At 35.7% G+C, this 20566-nt stretch overlaps 1 protein-coding gene across 1 annotated transcript in view; it reads right to left on the minus strand.

Moving 5' to 3' along the window:
* Positions 1-6189: 6189 nt before the first annotated feature.
* Positions 6190-20566, minus strand: part of Iqgap2 (IQ motif containing GTPase activating protein 2) — a 285734-nt gene continuing 271357 nt past the window's right edge. The window contains exons 31-36 of the mRNA XM_026404122.2: positions 18184-18271; positions 16912-17124; positions 14751-14911; positions 12455-12592; positions 11283-11391; positions 6190-7055 (exon numbers count right to left, since the gene is read on the minus strand). Of these exons, the coding sequence (XP_026259907.1) occupies positions 6942-7055; positions 11283-11391; positions 12455-12592; positions 14751-14911; positions 16912-17124; positions 18184-18271 (823 nt within the window). The 3' untranslated portion in view covers positions 6190-6941. The remainder of the gene's footprint in view (positions 7056-11282; positions 11392-12454; positions 12593-14750; positions 14912-16911; positions 17125-18183; positions 18272-20566) is intronic.

Genomic DNA, 20566 nt, shown 5'->3' on the forward strand with positions numbered 1-20566 from the left:
ATGCCTCCTTTGCCTTAATACTATTGTACTTTGGGACCATTATTAAGTAAAATGTGGATTATTGGAATGCAAGTATTGCAACACTAGAATAGTTTATCTGATAACTGAGATGGCTCCCAAGTAACTAACAGGTACATAGTGTATACCGTGTGGATTTATTGGACAAAGGGATGACTCACACAACCTCAGGTGGAATGGAATGAGATTTCATCACTGTACTCAGAATAGCATTAAAATTTATAAAATGTTTATTTCTAGAATTTTCCATTTAATATTTTCAGACATGGGATGGCTGTGGGTAAATGGAACTATAGAAAGGGAAACTATGGAGAAAGAGGGGGATTTATCTTTCACTTCTCCTCTCATAGTCTCCATGATTATTATTAATTTTTTTGTCAATCCTTAAAAGAGCAGAATAATACTATGACTACATTTAAAATTTTTCATTTAATTCATTGTTGGAAAATGTTTTCAACCATTTACAAAGCTGTGAAGCTTAAAAGGATGCTTTGAAGGTTTAGTATAAGATCAAAATGTACCACTAGTGACAAAAAGAGAGCTCCTGAAACAATGAAATGCATAAATTGTGTGTATTAACTAGATTAAAGTGTCCGTATGAGTGGGACTGACATACAATGAACAAGGGAGAGTGGAACAGAATGAGCTATTTCTTTCTTACTTTTGTGAGAAAAGATTGTGAATTGCTTGTAGAACAGACACCAAAAGTTGAATCTAGTTTCAAAAACAATGGTTGTAATGTTAGCATGCATAGGTATAGATTTCTGGATCCCATCCCAGATCTATGATATTATATTCTACATTTTTGACAAGTACTCCTAGGAGATGGTGAGATCTACATGTTCCCAGACCAAAATTTCCAGAAACATTATTCTAAGACAGTGGCGCTCAAACTTTAGCAATGGAATCTGGTGTGATTTTGCATGTCTATAATCCTAGCTACTTGGGAGACTGAGATAGGAGGATTGCAAGTCCGAGGCCAGCCTTAGCAAAACCCCTTCTCAAAAAAGTCTAGGGATATTAGTTCAGTGGTTGAATTAATCCCCAGTACCACTACCACCATCATCACCACCACCACCACCAAAAACAACAAAAAAAAAAAACACCATAAAACTTCAACATGGATCAGAATCACCTGAAAGACTTGTTCAATCACAGTGCTGGGTCCCATTTCCAGCAAGACTCCCATCTCAAAATAAAAAATAAAAAAAGGCTAGGGATGTTAGTTCAGTAGTATAGTTAATCACCAGTACCATCACCACTGCCACCAACACTAAAACCACCATAACACTTCAACATGGGTCAGAATCACCTGTAAGACTTGTTTTATCACAGTGCTGGACCCCATTTTCAGAAATTCTGATTGAGTAGATCTGAGAGATGTGGACTGAGAATTTTCATTTCTAATAACTTCCTAGGTGATGATGATGATGTTAGGGGTAGGAGGAACACATTGCTGAAAAAGAACTGCACAAGATTCCACCTAGTCATCCCTCAGTATTCAAAGGGGATTGGCTCCAGGACCTCCAAGGATACCAAAATCTGAGGATTCTTAAGTTCTTTATATGAAATGGCATAGATTTGCATATAAGCTACACAAAACCTTCAATATACTTTAAATGGTCTCTAGATTGATTATAAGTAAGGTAATATGAATGCTATGTTAATGGGTTATATATTGTATTTTTTGAAGAACAATGACAGGAAAAAGTATCTCTGCATATTCAGTGCAGATACAATATTTTTTTCCCATATCCTCAGCTGATTGAACCTGAGAATGTGGAATTCTTGAAGGGCTGACTGTAGTTTGTTTTTGTCTTTTTTAGGGGGGGATATATTGAACTTAGGAGCACTCGATCACTGAGCCACATCCCCAGCCCTATTTTGTATTTTATTTAGAGACAGGGTCTCACTGAGTTGCTTAGTGCCTCACTTTTGCTGAGGCTGGCCTTTAACTCATGGTCCTCCTGCCTCAGCCTCCAGAGCTGCTGGGATTATAGGCTGTTACTTTCTTTATACTACACAATATTTCAAGCATAGAAAAGTTTAGCACCTACTAAAATACCCATGGGCCTATAACCTGTCAATAACACATGCATACATATACATGTTACTCTTTAAGCCATTTTTGTACATTTCTCTAATGTCATTCTCTTTGCTAACCAAAAGAATATTTTTTCATCAATATTTTTGTAATTTTAGTACATTTATGTTTATAAAAATATTATTGCTTAGCATTTTTAGATGTTTGGATATCTATAATATTTACAAATGCTCTTAGTAATTCTTCAATTGTATTTTTCTATATGCACTTGTTCATACATATATAATTCTTTTAAAGATTTATATTATTCCCATGCATGCACATACTACATTCTGTCCTTCTAAAACTATTTTATCTGTAGTTTTGCTCCCATATTTATTTCTAAATACTTATTTTTTCCCTTGATTTATCTGGCAAGAGATTGGAAGTGACTAGTTTTCAATGCTCATCTTTTTTTTAAATACCTTTATTTTTATGTGGTGCTGAGGATTGAACCCAGCACCTTGCACATGCTAAGCAGGCATTCTACCTCTGAGCCACAACCCCAGCGCCTCAATGCTCATCTTTTTGTTTTGTTTATTTTCAGTGTCATTTATTTTTCACGTTGGTTTTGTTTATTTTTTTTTTGTTTTGTTTTGGTACCAGGGATTGAACTCAGGGCCACGTGACAACTGAGGCACATCCCCAGCTCTATTTTGTATTTTATTTAGAGACAGGGTCTCACTGAGGTGCTTAGTGCTTAGCTTTTGCTGAGGCTGGCTTTGAACTCATGATCCTCCTGCCTCAGCCTCCTGAACTTTCACATAGATTTTTAAATTCTTTCCCTCTCCTTTCTTTGGGTATATTATTTAGTCTTAAGTTTGAACTGATTGCTTAGTTTGTTAATCTGTACCTCCTCTCTCTCCCAAAGAAACACTTTAGCTACATTTTGCAAGTTTTGATGTGTTATATGGAATTTGAGATGAAACATTTTTCAATGTCATTAAATATTCAACTCATAAATCACTGGACAATTTTGGCTGGCTCTTTGGATTGAATTCTAATTTGGTATTATGATCTGTTGGTGATTTTTTTATTTTCTCTATTTTTCCTCAGACTTTATATAAAGTTCGAATAATGTGTGTGTGCTCACTTTGGAGAAAGGTATCAGTCCCTCTACTTCTTTTGTTCCATGTCTACAGTGCCAAAACCCCTTTGTCAGTTTTAGAGTGAATTTATGTAGGCTGCCCAGAGTGGAAATTTTATCTAATTAGAGATGATAAACATGTTGAAAACCTACCTGAGCAGAGTTGATAAATAATTTCCCAGATGTGGAACTTTGTAGCATCATTCATATAGAAAGCACTTGATATTAGTTCTTGGTTTTAATTTTCTGTTTTTAGTTCACCTGGCACTAAATATATGAGTCATTAGGCATTCTCCCATGTTTATAGTATTTAGAATTGTTTAAAAACAAATGTGGCATCAATGTGGTGAAAGTTTTAATCCCAAAATGATACGAAAGCCATTTCTTTTAAACCATTAGATGACCTACCTGCTTTAGGTATTCTGGTTACCACACCTTTATCTAAAGTTCTCCAAAGACAACAATATATTCTAAGAACTTGCCTAGTTATTTCCTTTTTTGGAAGAAAATGGTGGTGATACTAGAGCCCATATACAAAAAGGCATGGAATACTCCAATTAGGTGTGAGATACTCCAATTCTTGGTAAAGACCTCCATATTTATTTTTTTAAGCAAACAGGAGGTTGTACTCAAATTAAAAGCTAACCAGTAGGAGTCCTGTTTCTGTCTTTTGTTTTCACAAACCTGTATTAGTATTTTGAATTTAGAAGTTAATCTCTCATAATGGATCAACAAATGTACTTCCATCAATTATAACACAGAGTAAATAAATGATCATCCTTTGGGTTCAGAGTGCTAAGGAAAGGCCAAATTCAGTGTCTTTTAGAAAAAAAATACAAAAACCAAAACTTTAATTCTACCTAAATCAGGTAAACTCGATATCTCTTGGCTATCCTTTTGGATTTCTCTTCTAATATATTTTAGCTACGAAATTTGATGCTCTAAGGAATACATCAGTGAGGCAATCTAGTAAATCTGTATGGTCATTTTATTTGGAGATTGAGAGGATTTTCACTGTTAGAAGTAGATAGTAAGAGCCTCTTTCATATAAGTGCCAGCCTACTGTGGTTCTGGACTCTGAAGGGGCAGTGAGATGGGGGACTTTGTCTCCTTTACACCCCATTGCCAAACTCATGTCAGTGAGTTTATGTGGCACTGCAGGGCTCTGGACATACAGAGGAATTGAAACACTATGTCTATCCTCAGGAGCTCAGAGGATCCTGTTTTAACCTGTTACCAAGTCTGGATTTCAGTAACATTAGAAGCATTAGTTTTGAAAAGCTAACCAGCAGTAAGACCATTCCATGCTTACAAGGTCTTTCAAAATAGACAGCTCTCACCAGAGTTCTGTGGTTTGCCGCTTGTAATGTTTGAGGAGTACCACAATCTGTACTTAACCACAGTCAAAGTCCTAAAAATCACATCATGAATGACATCTCTAATTAGTATCCAACCACAACACACACCAGCAATACTCACTCTAATTCTGTCCTTTTATGCCAATGATCATGATCACACCAGTTGGTCTCTTTTTTGGTCACTTTCAGAATAGACAGGTCTTCCCCCTTTTGAAAGTCTCTAGAGCATATTTACGGAAAGTAGCTAGAGTGCTGCTTCTGGCCTTTTTGCCCTTTCAAAGTTCCAGGTGCCACGGTGGAGGCTAAAAGCATGGAGCCTCTCAACCTCCCAGATCAAAGAACACTTTATAATAGTGGAAATGTAATCAAACATACATCAAAATGTAGGAGTCGGCATTGCAAAAAATCGTTATAGTTCTAATTGCTCAGAGACATGATTATATACATATGTTTATAAATATGCTTATAAATGTATGAATATATATTCACCCTGCCTCCCAAACACTGGGTAAGAAACTATGAGTTCCTAGGAAAGAAGCTGGTCAGGAGCCCTGAGAAGCTCAGAGTTACAAAGGAAAAAATGTCTCCTGACTTGGGGATGGTTCAGTCCTCCTAAGAGTGGCCCAAACTTTGTCTCCAACAATCTTTATAAATTTAGGTCTGACTACAGGTTAATCTCTTTTGGGAAAAACTGTTAGGTCTCTCAAGATTGGATTTGGTCTTAAGGGAGTGGTTTCTTGGGACTGAATTAGTTACTGCAGAGTAAGTTTTCATAAAGCAAGTTTACCCCTGGTACTTTGTCTCTTCTGCATTTAATACCATCTATCATGAGGATCTTCCAAGAAGTCAAACAGATGTAAGTGCCAGTGCCATGCTTTTAGACTTCCAGAACTCTGAGCTAATTTTTTTTTCCCCCAGTACAGGGGATTGAACCTATGGGTGTTTTACCACTGAACTACATCCCCAGCCCTTTTTATTTTTTTATTTTGAGGCAGTCTTGCTAAGTTGTGTAGAGCTTCACTAAATTGTTGAGGTTGACCTCATACTTGTGATCCTCCTGTCTCAGCTTCTGGAGTTGCTGGGATTATAGTCATGCACACCATGCTTTGCCAACATCTTTTCTTTATAAAGTATTCAGCCTCAGGTGTTTTGTTAGAGCAACACAATACAGACTAAGGTAGGGACTATATTTAGCTAACTGTGACTATGTGACTAGATTTTGGTAAACAGAATGAGCAGAAGTGACTCATGTAATTTAAAATGATTTGCCATCGACTTCATTCCCCCATTTCTGCTGGTTGGGAATCAGTGGCAAGTACAGAGCCAACTGCTCAACCTGGATTTGTGGATTACTTTATGAACTTGCTCATTTGCCTTTGAACTGTTGAACTTGAGAAGAATAAACTTCTACCTTATTTCAGAAACAAGAGTTTTTGTATATCCCTCTTACAGCAGCTTATTTTATTTCCTAATTAGTAATAACTTTATGTTTATCAATTCTTTTCCTGATAAAGCCCCACCAAGAATCTTCAACCCACTAAATGATTTGGATATTTTAAGAAAACTTAAAAGCCCCATTAATGTAATTAAGTAACATTTATTTTACATTAAGCAATTTTCAAAGAATACATTTAAAACCCATCTAGATATTGATTTTATAGCATTACAAAAAATTGAGAGGCACAATTGAAGTATTCAAATAAATTGTGAGGGGTAGAGGTGAGGGCCTATGATTGGTATTCATGTTGTTCCTTAGTCACTTAAAGACTCTTTCTATTAGAATCTTTACATGAGGCAGTAGTGCACTTTCATTTAGTAGGAATAAATCACATAAAATATATACTTTTATACAGAAAGTGTTATTGTATTGTCACTTTCAATTACTTATAAAAACTTCATTTTGAATTGCACAAAAATTCCTCAAAACTGCTAATTCCCAGAAGATGGGTCTTAGAACTATGTGTCTAAATAATTCATTACAAATTAATTAGATTACCATTTCTCCATAGATAAAAAAAAAAACAATCCATGAAGAATTACATTTATTAAAGTGGGACTTTTAAAATTTTTCATAGGAAAATAGGCTTACACATTTGTCCCTAGTTAGCTAAGCTTCCCCTCCTACTTTAAAACAAATCACAGGCTGTCCAGAGTTTTAAATCAGAGTACCTATACCACATGTATATGTTTACATTAATTCATTTTGTGTATCATTTTACTGTAGTATCAAATTATCAAAAAGGCACGTGGGTACATTCTTCAGAACAGTTTTGGTCTTTTTTTTTTAAATCACATGTTTATAAGCAGGGATCTCAATCATGTTTAAAAACAAAAATATTAAACAAATTCATCTCAATCCAGGTGATACAGAATCCATGAAATCTCTGCAGGCACTTCACTTCCCATAGAATTTCTTGTTGAGCAGGTAGATGAGAAGATTTACATTCACTTTAACCTTATCAAACATTTTCATAACAGCCACGCCTTCATATTGCATCTGAAGTAAGTCCTGGAATTGGGAGGAATATCATTAAACCTTAATTTTGACATTTTGCACATTTAAAAAATATATTAGAAGTATTTGGTAACAAATATAAAACTCAACTGATATAATGACCTAAACTTGAGCATGCATCAGAATTACCTGGTTAAAAACATAGGCTAACTAAAACTTAGATTTCTGGATCCCTTCCTCAGGATTTCCTGGGTTTGTAGCTCTGAGGTAAGGTCTACAAATCAGCATTTTAACAAGTTGTCAAGTGATGGTGATAATAATGGTCAAGACACCACATTTTGAGAATTACTGATGAAAGAAAACAGGTTTTTAAAATACAAGGGCTCTTTGAGAAAATTATTATCATTATGTTAACATCAGATATATAGTCATAATTTCAATTTTTTTCAGTACTAGGGATTGAATGTAACCATGTTGTACCACTGAGCTATATTTCTAGCCTTTTTTAAAAAAAGTTTTTTTTTAGTTATAGATGGACACAATAAGAGATGGCAGTGATTATGAAGACAAACAACAAGTGCTGGCGAGGATGCAGGGAAAAAGGTACACTTATACACTGCTGGTGAGACTGCAAATTGGTGCAGCCAATTTGGAAAGCAGTATGGAGATTCCTTGGAAAACTGGGAATAGAACTGCCATTTGACCCAGCTATGCCTCATCTCAAATTATACCCAAAGGACCTAAAAACAGCATATTACAGGGACACAGCACATCAATGTTTATAGCAGCACAATTCACAGTAGCTAAACTGTGGAGCCAACCCAGATGTCCTTCAGTGGATGGATAAAAAAATGTGGCATTTATACACAATGGAATATTACTCAGCAATAAAAAGAATAAGATCATGACATTTGCAGGGAAATGGATGAAATTGGAGAATATCATGCTAAGCAAAGTAAGCCAATCCCCAAAAACCAAAGGCCGAATATTCTGATGGGAAAAATGGAGGAACTTTGATTAGGCAAAGGGGAGGGAGGAAAGGAGAGGGGGCATAGGGGCAGGAAAGATGGTGGAATGTGATGGACATATTACCCTAGGTACATGTATGACTGCACATATGGTGTAATGTTACACTGTGTACAGGGAAATGAAAAGTTGTGCTGCAATTGGGTACAATAAATCAAAATGCATTCTGCTGTCATATATACCTAATGAAAATTTTAAAAATAAAAATAAAAAAACAAACATCTGGATGTCATCAGCCATGTATGAGACTAAGTGGTAACATTGCCCAATAACATCGGACAAGTAGGCTTTTCACAAATAGAAGATATTTCTGAACTGCCTTGGACAAATACCTAGGTCTTAATTTCTTGCTCTTAGTTCTGGAATTGTTTTTTATTCATAATAATGCCTGGGGACTCTATTATGCAAGACCATCTGCAGAGGTTGGAACCATCTTTGAAGGAACTTTGGCTATTGCCAGCTTCCTCCTCCACTTCCTCAATTACCTCCAACTATACTCAACTACATCCCTACGTCATTTAGATATACTTCTGGGACTGAAATTCCACAGCAACTGAAGTCCTTTTAACAAGAATGCTTTTATCCATTAGGGTGTAGATGATGCTCAGTTTCCCTCTGGGTAATGTGATATCTGTTAATCAAATTCTCTTGGAAAAGTATTGAGCCAACTTGATTAGGTTGAGAAGGAAGGGTGTATGTTGGGGAAATTAGCTGGGACCCCAAAGTCAGAAGCAGAGAAAACATGGCAAAACTTTTAGTGTTGATCCTACCATTTGCTATTGCAGCATTCTGCAACACCAACTGACTCATAAAAGTTCTGTCTTGTGTGTGTGCATTGAGGATGGCCATGCCAACATCATTGATGTGCTAGTAGGCAGTGGACTAGCACATCTGCAAACCCTTTATGAACTCTGTTCTCATTGAGATTAACCAAAATCTTGTGAGAGAGGCAGTGGAGAAGAGCTTGGATCCCACTTGCCTTTTCCATTAAAAGCCCTCTGTTTTTCATCTGGGAGAGGAGGAATTCCTACCCTGAAGCTCCTGATAGACACTGAATTTAAGTAAGCAGTACATCTGCCACTGAAGTCACAGTCTCCTCTTGTGTTTATGGCCCACAGTTACAGGATATCATTATGTCCTATGGTTTTTTTGTGGGTTTTTTTTTGGGGGGGGGATTAAAGGGAGACTGGATTGAAGATGACCTAGAAGCAAAGAGTTGTAATCTTAGAAGGGCCCTGCCTTAGAAATCCAGAAACTTCTCTCCAGTTCACAGTCTAAGACTCAGCCACCAAGTTTTTCTTTGCTAATTTACACATTCATGTAATTATCTGAAAACTACATATGTAAATAGAAGCCTGACTTCACTTTTACAGTACTTATGTGCTGGGCTGGTTTCACAGCCATGTGATCTTTGCAGTTGTACAGGGTTCCATGCTCAGAAGGGCCATGTACCTCTTTTCATGCTCTGTTGCTGTCATCCTAAAATCTTGCATATTTTAGACAAGGAACCTGTATCTTTATTTTTTCACTGACCCCTGGAAATTATGTAGCTAGTTCCAATTGTATGTTAGTGAAAAACATCTGGGGACACATTGATCACTTGCCTATAGCGAAGGAGTAACATTTTACAATTAATTATGTGTATAAAGGAATGGTGTGAGTAGCTAGTCCTATTGTATACTGAATCCTTAATAAAGAAGCAAATAAAGCTTGGTTTTTATACCAATACAGAGTAAGTCCCAGGAATTCCTGAGGTCTCTCTAAATACAACAGAAAGTGTCTCCTTGTCACCTACGATTCATCTGTCCAGTTGATACTGATTGGCCTTGGGTCATTTTCTTCCTAGGAACCACATGTGTCTTTGCTATTTCTAAAGACCAAGGTGTATCAGAGGCACATTGATTTTTTCTTCCTTATTTGTTACATAAAGTTACTGAAGACTCTCATTAACTGAATTGCTAAATGAATACATTTAGAGACACTTAAAATAAGTTAGAAAACAATACCATTTACTAACATATATTTCACATAATTACATATCATCTTTCATTTTTCTTGCTCAACTGATTTACTCCCTTATCTCAATATCCTTATCGAACCCATTTAGCTCCCATTTTTCTTTTTCAACTCATAAGGCCTGCTAGACAGAAAAGAAGAGCTCTGGCACATGCTCCCATGAGGAGGAGGTAATTTCAGGGCACTGAGCCATAAGCCAAGTAGGCAGTGAAGCCAACTGACATCACTCGCATGGGCTCAGTGATGACTCACACAGATCTATGCAGAGGACCTGGAAACCATTTTACAGGTATCTTGAGGTTCAGATGAATAAAAATTATTTTAAAAAGTGTTATATCAAAAAGAAAAACTCAATTTCTTTAAACTGATCTTGTGTCCCCCGCCCCCCACCAGTTTTCTTTTTCACGTAAATTTGGTGTGTTTGTGTCTTTTAATGAGAAAACTGATAATTCATTTTGAGAACAATGTTTTTCTATCTATAGGTTTGTGCTCTGGATAATGTCTTTCATTTTTGTGATTCAAAACATTTAATAAATACATTTAAGAAGTAGATGTAGGGGCTGGGGCTGTAGCTCAGTGTCAGAGTGCTTGCCTAATGTGTGTGAGGCACTGGGTTCGATCCTTAGCACTGTTTAAAAATAAGTAAACAAATAAAAATAATTTTAAGAAACGGATGAAAAAACTATTCTAGGAAAGAGAAAGAAAAGAAGGAAAAATGGGATCAGTTAATTTTCAATCTTGGGTATACAGTCTTAGAAATCCATGTTTCCAACAAAAGAAAATGTTTTGGTCTTTATTTAATATCTCTGAATTATTTTACATTATATATATATTTTTTTGTCTAAGCCCAAAATTAGAGAGATGGCTTAGAAAAGCCAACTGCTACAAATTTACCACATAAAAGCATTTTAAATTTCAATAAATTTGAAGCTGGGGTTGTGGCTCTGTGGTAGAACACTTGCCTAGCATGTGTGAGGCACTGGGTTTGATTCTCAGCACCACATATAAAAAAATAAAATAAAGGTACATTGACAACTAAAAAAATATATTAAAAAAAGTTTCAATAATTTGAAAAAGCCCAGCTTTTAAAAATCAATCACACTTAAAAAAATGAAAACTGACAAATGAGGCTTGCACTGGTCATCTGTAAACTTCATTATTGTCATGAAAGTGCTAGCTGTGGAGCTATGATGTCCTTCATATAAAAATCAACCCCAATTTGCAGAAATCCCAGCTCACCTGAATATTGAGCTGCACTTTTTCCATTTCAACACCAAGGAACTTTGATCTGACATCAAATATGCCCACATCTTCCGTAGCTAAGATATCGAATAAAACATTCTTAAACCTAGTGAAGAAAAGAACATTTACACATATGGAATTACAAATATGCCCTTAAAGATGAAACAAACAAATGGAATCCTAATTAACACTTAGTGAATGGTCTGTTGTGAAAATCCTGTCGCCAAAATTTTCACATCGTCTTTACCTACTCTGCACACCAAAGACTGGATCTAATGTCTGCTGTTGAAATCTTTGGCTCACAGAGACTGAAATAGTTGCTTTATTACAAAAGAGATGGAAGAAATGGTCCTTGATTCTGAGGAACAAAATATAGTTGAAAATATACGAGTCACAAAACACAAGAATTATATATTGAACTCTTCTGTTTTCAGAGCAGCCATCAGTATTTCAGATGGCAATTTTTGTAGAAACTTCAAAAGAGGAAGAAGCATCTTGTCTGTTTGTGTAGTCAAAAGATTTCCTGGGATTAACAGACTAGAAGCAAGGCCTTTAGGGGAGGTGGAAATTAGAGACATGGTAAATGCCAGTGAGTCTGACTTCCCTTGAAACAAAGGTTGAGAGATGGGGCACTGGGCCCATGAACTTTCCAAAAAAAGAGTCACTTGGTACCTGCTGTGGGCTGTGGAGGAATAGAGTTTGTCTTCTCCACCTGGAGTGCATACACTCTCAGCACACCGTTGGAAGTAGCTCTGACCCAGGATTTTACACAGTCCATGGCTTTGAAATTAGAAAGGCCCTGTTTCACAATTATAGACAACTCATCTATCAAGACCAAAAGACAGCCTTTCATGTTCATTGCTATGACTCAGTTCTTTTGGAGGATTCAGGGAAGCTTGCAAATCTAAATGCATTGGACAAGCCACAGGAAACACAACCTTTCCATCTGTACTTCATATCACCCACCAACAGCACTAGACACTGAAGGCCTGAGGGAAGATTAATGACAATATTATGAGTGTTCTTCCCATAAACTATAACCAAGGGTCAGCCTTGAGAGACCAACAATGACGCTTTCTTAAAGGCCAAGGAAGCCAAAGAAATGTTAAGTCAGATACTGTGTGAGTGGATGGCATGCATGTTCCATGCAGATGCCAGGCCATACTTACTGGTTTGTCTGAAGGTCATCTATCCCTAGCAGGACACCTTTCTCGTGCAGCTTTGCTGCAGTGTATCTCACTGGCTTTGCTCTCTTCATCCCTTTGGGTTCTCCTTTTCCATCCAGTTTAATTGATCTCCGACTATTTCTGACAAAATAAGAACAGACCACCTGTTGTCTTGATGTTTCTGGTAGTACAATAGTCATGCCCAGAGTGACACCATTGCTCACACCTAGCACACATTGTGCTTAATGTGCCTGTTATATTGTTACCTACTATAATGACCTTTTCATGTCGTTATAGTAGGTAACAATTTTCCCCATGCAGTAAAACCTCAACACTGAACTGTTTGCAGAAAGGGGTTTCCCCCAAGGGACTCAAGTTTATGTTACAGATTAATATTTTTAATGAAATTTATACCCTATGTTGTCACATGGAGTTAACTGTCTATTTTAAGTCATTTTATAAGCAGCTTTGGTGCAATAGCATGAACTGTGTATTCTTAAGTGAAGGTATTACTAGAAGGCTTCAATCTATTTAATAGATACTCTGTGGCTGGTTCTATTCTAACTGCTTTATAAATATCACCTAGCATTTACAAAATTAACACTTCCACAGGGCTTTCAAATTAATAAGTTCCTTTGCCATATATTATTTTATTTTGCTCTCATAGCAATACCTGAGGCTGGTACTCCCGGAACCATCTTAAAATAGGAAACTTGAGGCTCACAGAAGTTCACTGGTCTGGGTTCAAGATCATACAATGTGGGCTGGGGTTGTGGCTCAGCGGTAGAGCACTCGCCTCGCACATGTGAAACCCTAGGTTCGTTCCTCAGCATCACAAAAAATAAATAAGTGAAATAAAGGTTTTTTTTTTTTGTTTGTTTTTTATAAAAAAAAAGATCATACAATGTAAGAGAGAATCAGAACTGATGTCCAGATGGTTTGACTACAGAGCTTGTGGAAAACACCTTAAAGTAACCATAATAGCTATGAAAAGCAAACTGCTAACAATCTCATTTCTACTGAAAATTAGCTTGACCAACTTCTTCCTAGATAGGAAAAAAAATGTACATATATATATATATATATATATATGTATATAATACAATCCACAAGCAAATTAATTACAATTGAGAAGTAGTAGGCCCCAAATAAAGAGGTTTACATTGGTTATTTCCTTTCATTAAATCTTTTATGATTAATATAACTGACTTTTTCCATACTGTATCATTTGCTACTGCTAATTTGATGACTAGGGCTTTATGAAGATATTGCATGACATATTTAAATGGGTACTTAAAATTTGATTAGCATTGACCTAGACTAGTGATGATAATTATGAGCAAAGAATAATTCACTAAAAGTGGCTATATAATGCATAAAAATCTATAATAGGTATGCTAATGGATAACAGAGAGGTGCCAAAGTTTGCCCATTGTATCAATATTGATTTTTTAAAACCACTAAGCAATTTTCAATCATTATGCTGCTTTGTGCGATTAGCAAATACTTGGCATTATCTAATATTATCACATATATAAAATCCTGTTTATAATGAATATTCCAAAAACAAGAGTAATATAATGTACACACACACACACACACAAATACGAATATATACAAGAGTAGTTGTTTTTGGAATACTTATGTGTATGTGTGTATTTATTCATTTATTTTTACAGTACTAGGGATTAAATCCAGCTGTACTGTACTACCAAGATATATCTCCAGCCCTTTGTATTTTGTTTTGAGACAGGGTTTAAGTTGCCCAGGTTGGCCTTGAGCTTGTCATTCTCCTGCCTCAGTCTTCTGAGTATTTGGGATTATAGGCATGCACCACCATTCTTGGATATATATGTTGTAGTTGGACACAATACCTTTATCTTATTTATTTTTATGTGGCGCTGAGGATTGAACCCAGCACCTTGCATGTGCTAGGCAAGCACTCTTCTGCTGAGCCACAATCTCAGCCCCCCTTCTCTGCTATATATTTTATAATAGTGTTTTAAAAGCATCTTTGACCACAAAAGACAAAGAGAATAATGAAAGTTCTTCCCCAGATGATAATGCCATTTGCTTAAAAAACAACAGGGTTAGCTGCTTTAATTCAAATGCTGATAGAGAATTAAAAAGCTGAGTTCATTCCTGACTTCTTAGGTCATAGAAGCCAAAAATGAAATCGATACTTCACATTTTGGATATAAAATAGATTAAGTCTGCCACCCAACCCAAGCTATCAGGATTGTAGTTTCTCCACATAAATCATGACATTACAAATGAATATGACATGATTTTAACTTACTTCCTTTTCAAGTTGTCTAAACAAGTCTTTATGTAGGTGTCATAATAATTAATTTGCTCTTCATAAAATGCTGCCTTCTGATTGAGCGCATTCAGGGTCTGCTGAAGTTTTGCCAACTCAGCTTTTCGTAGCTTACGATAGATTCTTTGATTTAGAATATCCTAAAATGACAGATACAGGCTATAATAGTATGTTGAAGCACAAATTTGCTTTATGAGATTGTCAGTTTGGACAAGAACAAGAAGTCACTCTTTGCAACTGTTAACTTGTTTATCTCACGCACCTTGTTTTATTATTATCTAAACAGCAGAGCATTCTCATCCCTCAGAACTAGAAAGTGTCCATATTTTACTCTAAGAGACTTGCCAAGGTCTCTCTTTCTCATGATAGAAAAACAAAAGAAGAAATAATCACACAATTCTTTTAAGGCAAACCAATGTTTTAAAAGGGGCAAAAAGAAAATCTTAGTAGGAGTTGTGATTCCTTCAGATTATTTTGAATTTTCTTCTTTGAGGACTATTTTCAACTGAAATACTTCTCATTTAATTGTTGAATTCATTTTAGTAATAAGTAAAAAAAAAACCTTTTTCATCTGGCAAATACTTCTCAAGCTTTGAAAAAAACAACCCCTTGGTCCTCAAAACCGATTGAGAAGATTCAACATTGATAACTTTTATAGTCAGCCCTGCATATCTGTGAGTTTCAAATATATGAATTCAACCCAAAACAGATAAAAAATATTTAGGGGAAAAACAACAATAACAAAAAAAAATTGTGCCTGTACTGAACATGTATAGATATTTTTCTTGTTATTATTCCCTAAACAGTATAATATAACTCATATTTCATAGCATTTACATTGTATTAGCTATTATAAATAATCATGACATTTTGTGTAAGGAACATAAGCATCTGGAGATTTTGGTTATCAGTGAGAAGTCCTAGAAGCAACCCTCTAAAAATACTGACAAATGACTGCACTTGGATTTAAATAGAATTCCTAGAACATAAAGTTGAGTAAAGTTGCTTATAATTTGTGCTAAATTTAAACTTATAGATTTAAGTAGATATAAAGGTTTTTAAATTGTTTTTACAATTCTAACTGGCAAATTCTGAAGATGTTTTATTCATTTAATATTATTTTCCCTTTCTGAACCAAATTAAAATGCATTCCCCTAGGAATTCAGATACCTTCCATTCTTAAATAAAAATTCTTCACTAAATAGCATATTTTGGTAGATGTCTTCATGACAGTGTTTTTCTTTTGAAGTAAAAGCACTGATTTCTCTACTGCATATTTGGAAATATGCAGTAGAGAAATACTTTCCACCCTAAAGCTATAGAAAGAAATGCTACTTCTCTTTGGTCACTCAGTCTAGGAGGAATAAGCTTACTGCTAACAAGTGATCATAATTTTCCACTAAAGAAGAACTTTGTGTGCATTTTCCTTCCAGGAGGTAAAAAAGCTATTTTTAAAAATTGATCATTTTTAACTGCCTTTAACTTCTAGACCCATATTAATTTGCATGTTTGAATAAAAGGAAAGAAATGTACTTTTTGCCCCAGTATATACTTTTTTTTTTTTTCGGTATATACTTCTTTATCCTTGACAAGCAGACCTCAGTCACTTCCTGTGATGTTTCCTTGCACTAAGTTGAGATCCTTTTCTCAGGAAGTTTCTCATGTGTAAAAATGTGAGCTGAGAAAACAAAAACAAACTTTTAAGCTAAACTGCTTGAGAAGATATGCTCAGGGACAGAGTAACCATCTTGATGGCAGCTTCTAAAAACAGTTGGGAGTAATATATTATATTGATATGATAACTAACAACTCAAAAGCAAGTTCTCCTAAAAATGTCACTGAAAAAAATATATATATATAGGTACTACTTAAAGATATTGACCTAATTTGTCTGTTTTATCTCCTGAGCATTTATTCCTGGTTTGTTTCAACTCTCCTAGATTAGAGGAGTTGTGGCTATTCTCCCACTAACAGTCATCAACTGCTCTGAAGTTGTAAAAAATCAGTAATATTGAGGAAAGTAGGAGTCATGGATATGCAACCATGAAGCTCTCATGTCATTTCACAGGGTGTCCAGCATGTGACTAATGATTAGAAAATGTCTGTTAAATGAAAAAGGAAGAATACTGTTTCTAAAAACCTTGGCAATCTCATTGAGGATGTCTTGGTATTTATTTTTGGATGACACAAGGGCATTCTGCTCCAAAGTTCGAAGATTTCTCTGGATTTTCCTCTTCTTCTGCTCAAGAGGCAGCTGTGCATCTTCAATCATTGATTGGTTATGCTTCATTTCTTCTGGAGTCCTGGAGTCTATAATTGCCCGGCTCACCATGTCTTTGTTATGATCTTTTTCCTGAAGAGGGAATATCAAGAGGTCAATTTTTCTCTAATTTCCTAACTTCACAGATTTAGTAGCTAGACAAGGCAAATTTATGTTAAAATGAGAGCAGTCCTCAAACCAAGCCCAAAGACTAGCACCAGGACATGTTATTTATGGTTTTGAAGTAGGACCTTGGAAGGAATTATTCCTTTTTTTAAAAAAAACAGTAGTGATGTCAGGCCTAATTTGAGCAAAATTCCAAGCTACTTTATTGCCAAGGTGACAAATCACTTAAGTAATGAACATGTTTTAATGGATATTTTTGGTAGATGCCTTCATGATAGTGATATTTTGTAATGCCCCGGATAGAAGTAATTATATAATCCAGTTGAGAAAATTAAAACTAGATTATCTATTAAAATGTGGCTAGAGAACCCTGAAAGTATAGAGCCAACTAAACTCTCACGTACCATTCATATTTTATGGAGATCCTTAAGCCAAGCCAACAGCAAGGCAGTAAGAAAGTTTCATTCTGATAACAGAATCACTCTTTAGCTGCAAGCACTGAAACGTCTATAAGGTTTCTTTAAACCAAAGGGAATAAAGATATTCTATAGCATTCAATAAATTCCTGAATAAATGAGGACATGAATGAACACTATCTAGTTTGTTCAATAAAACAGTAATAAAAAGAGACTGGTGATCCTCCCATTTCATTGTACAAGGTAACTGAGTGACCCAGTAGATGAATTCTGTGGATATGATTATTATCAGCAAGACACAGTAATGTTAAACACAGGACACACAGGTGAACATTGTGAAAACAGGAAGTTTACCAGAACTATCTTCCTAGTGTAGGATAAAATTACATTCAGCATGAATTTGATGCTACACTTACACTTTCTATTTGATTACCATTAATATTCCACATGGGTTTTACAATATGGTTGAGCTCAGAAAACAGATACAATTCCTTATTTCCAGGCCATGTCAGACAGTTTCTCCCAGGTAACAGTAAACATTTGGCATGAAGATTTATTAAATTCAACTCTTGTGGATTATATTTATTATTTATACTTAAATGCAAAGTACCTGCTGTTCAGTTGCTGGTGTCTCTAAGATTTCAGTCAATGTGTTCCCTGGCTGGTTCCGGATCACATCAATTACTAGCATTTTGGTCCTTAAAAAGAGAAAAAAGAAGAGACAGACTTTCAGACATCGGTCCTGATGCACAAAAATCTGCTGCTTCCACATGAACGCACAAACATGTTCACAAAAATGAAGCTTCAAAGATAATTCCTTAAAACAAAACATTCTTTTAGAAATTCACAAGTTCTATTTTAAGGCTCCCCAAAGTTTGTGAATGTTTATTAATCAAAGTCTAGGTCTTATATGTTTGATGCTAAAGGATTAACAGATATGCAAAAGATTCCTTATCTAAGTACTTTTTCCTCTTTTTCAACAGAGAACACCTTTTGATGACTAGCAGGGACAAGTGCTGCCTGTACGACTTACTACTACAGAAGGATAGTTTAAGAAGTGCTAGTTCCCTTTCCTAACTTTAGCAGCATTTAAACTTCTGAGCCCATTAATATACCATAAAACCTTAGAAGACAACAGCTACTTTTCTGCTATGAAAAAGTTATGAAACTGTTTGAAGACTGCTGGGAGCAGAAGTTCTATGTGGCTGGTAGAAACTTTGATAGCAGCTAGGAGGATGCTGATGAACTAGCAAAATTAGTTTGGGTTCTTGTTTTTAGGTGGAAGAGAAGAGGAGAGGAGAGCTACTCTGTGGAAGTTCAGAGCTAGAAAATCCCTTTGGAAGTTCTAAAACCATGTATTCTTCTGTACATATTCTTTATGGCAATCAGCCATCCCCTTCTAATTAAGGATCAGGTTATGTAATTATGTCAAAATATTTTTTAAAAAATCATATATATATATATATATATATATATATATATATATATGTCAAAATATTTTTACAGAACAGGTAAATGGCCAAGTTGGCTCATGATGAACAACAATATTATTGGAAATAACCTCCCTTCCAAAAGAAGGAAGGAAGGAAACATAAACAGAAGTTGCCTTAAACTACAAATAGGTCAGGGATAAAGTTTGCTTTTATTGTACTTGTACTTAATTTTAGTTCTGTCAAAAAATAGAATTCTTCCTTAATAAGAGCAGGAAACGTTCACATAGCATGAAAACTGGAAACAAAAATAAAATGTTCACATTTTGAAGCATACGGGAAACTGCTCCCAAAAGACTCCTTAAAATAAGAGTTTTGAAGATGAGATAAGATCTAATAAGTCATCTGTAAACACAATTTTTCTCATTTCCTATTTACAGCAAGTCTTCATGAGAAGAGCCATCACAATGCAGCTGCCTTTCCTCCCTTCTCCCCTGCCTCTGGAGAACCATTTCCTCTGCCCCATGACCCTTCGCTGCTGGGGATTTTCAGGCTGTCTGGGAATGCACAGCTCAAAACTCCACTGAGAGTCAAAGGTGGGCACACAACTAATTATAGCCACATGAGACACGGCACAGCTCCTAGGTGGCTGCAGCTTAGGAGGCTGTGTTTCCTTTCCTCCACTTCCACCTCCCACCTCATCAGAAATAAATTAAACAGAAAGATTTAGTTAAAAATAAAACTTTGGATGATTTAAAAAATGTTAACTGTGACTATACCCTATTTGAAATAATTTTCTAGAACTACTTATGATATATATATTCCTAGGAAATTCCTAGCTCATCTTCTTTAGAGATGCTGTCTAATGATCAAGCAAGTGGGGTCACTTGCACATGTCCTGCCTGGGGCAAAGAATGTTTATTTGTTCAGGAGTAGCTGGAGGACAAATTGGCGACATAACCTATTTCTCTTGGAATTCTACTTTACATCAGACCCATGGAATTCATTGCCAAAATTCCACGCTAGACTCCTATATCCAAATAACCATTAGTCTCAGGACAGGGAATTCAGCTCCCTCTCCCACTGTATGTCCAAGGGTTAAGGACAATGGGGTCAGATAGACCTGGGTCCAGCCACATCTGGGCTCCCATTACATGCCAGCTGTATGAACTTATGCAAGTTATAAAACCCCTGCTTTTTAAAAAAATTTATTTCCAGAAATCTCTCTTGAGAACGGATACAAGGATTGAACAAAAAGATGTCACATAAAGCCTTATACTGGGGTCTGGGACTTACAGGTCATTATGGTCAAGAAAGGCATGCTGCCAAGATGGCAGCCACTTGCCACAGTGGCAAGTGATCGCTTGAAACATGATGCCTAACCCAAATTGAGATGTGCTGTGAGTGCAGGACACAAAGCAGAGTTTGAAGACAAAGTATGAAAGAAAGACTCAACAATATTTCATTAACATTTTTTTTATAGTAATTACCTATTGAAATAAAAATAGTTTTGATATGCTGGGTTAAATAAAATATACTAATAGAAATAATTTCTACTCAAAA

The sequence above is a fragment of the Urocitellus parryii genome, chromosome 1 (assembly GCF_045843805.1).
Source record: "Urocitellus parryii isolate mUroPar1 chromosome 1, mUroPar1.hap1, whole genome shotgun sequence".
Taxonomy (NCBI): Eukaryota; Metazoa; Chordata; class Mammalia; order Rodentia; family Sciuridae; genus Urocitellus; species Urocitellus parryii.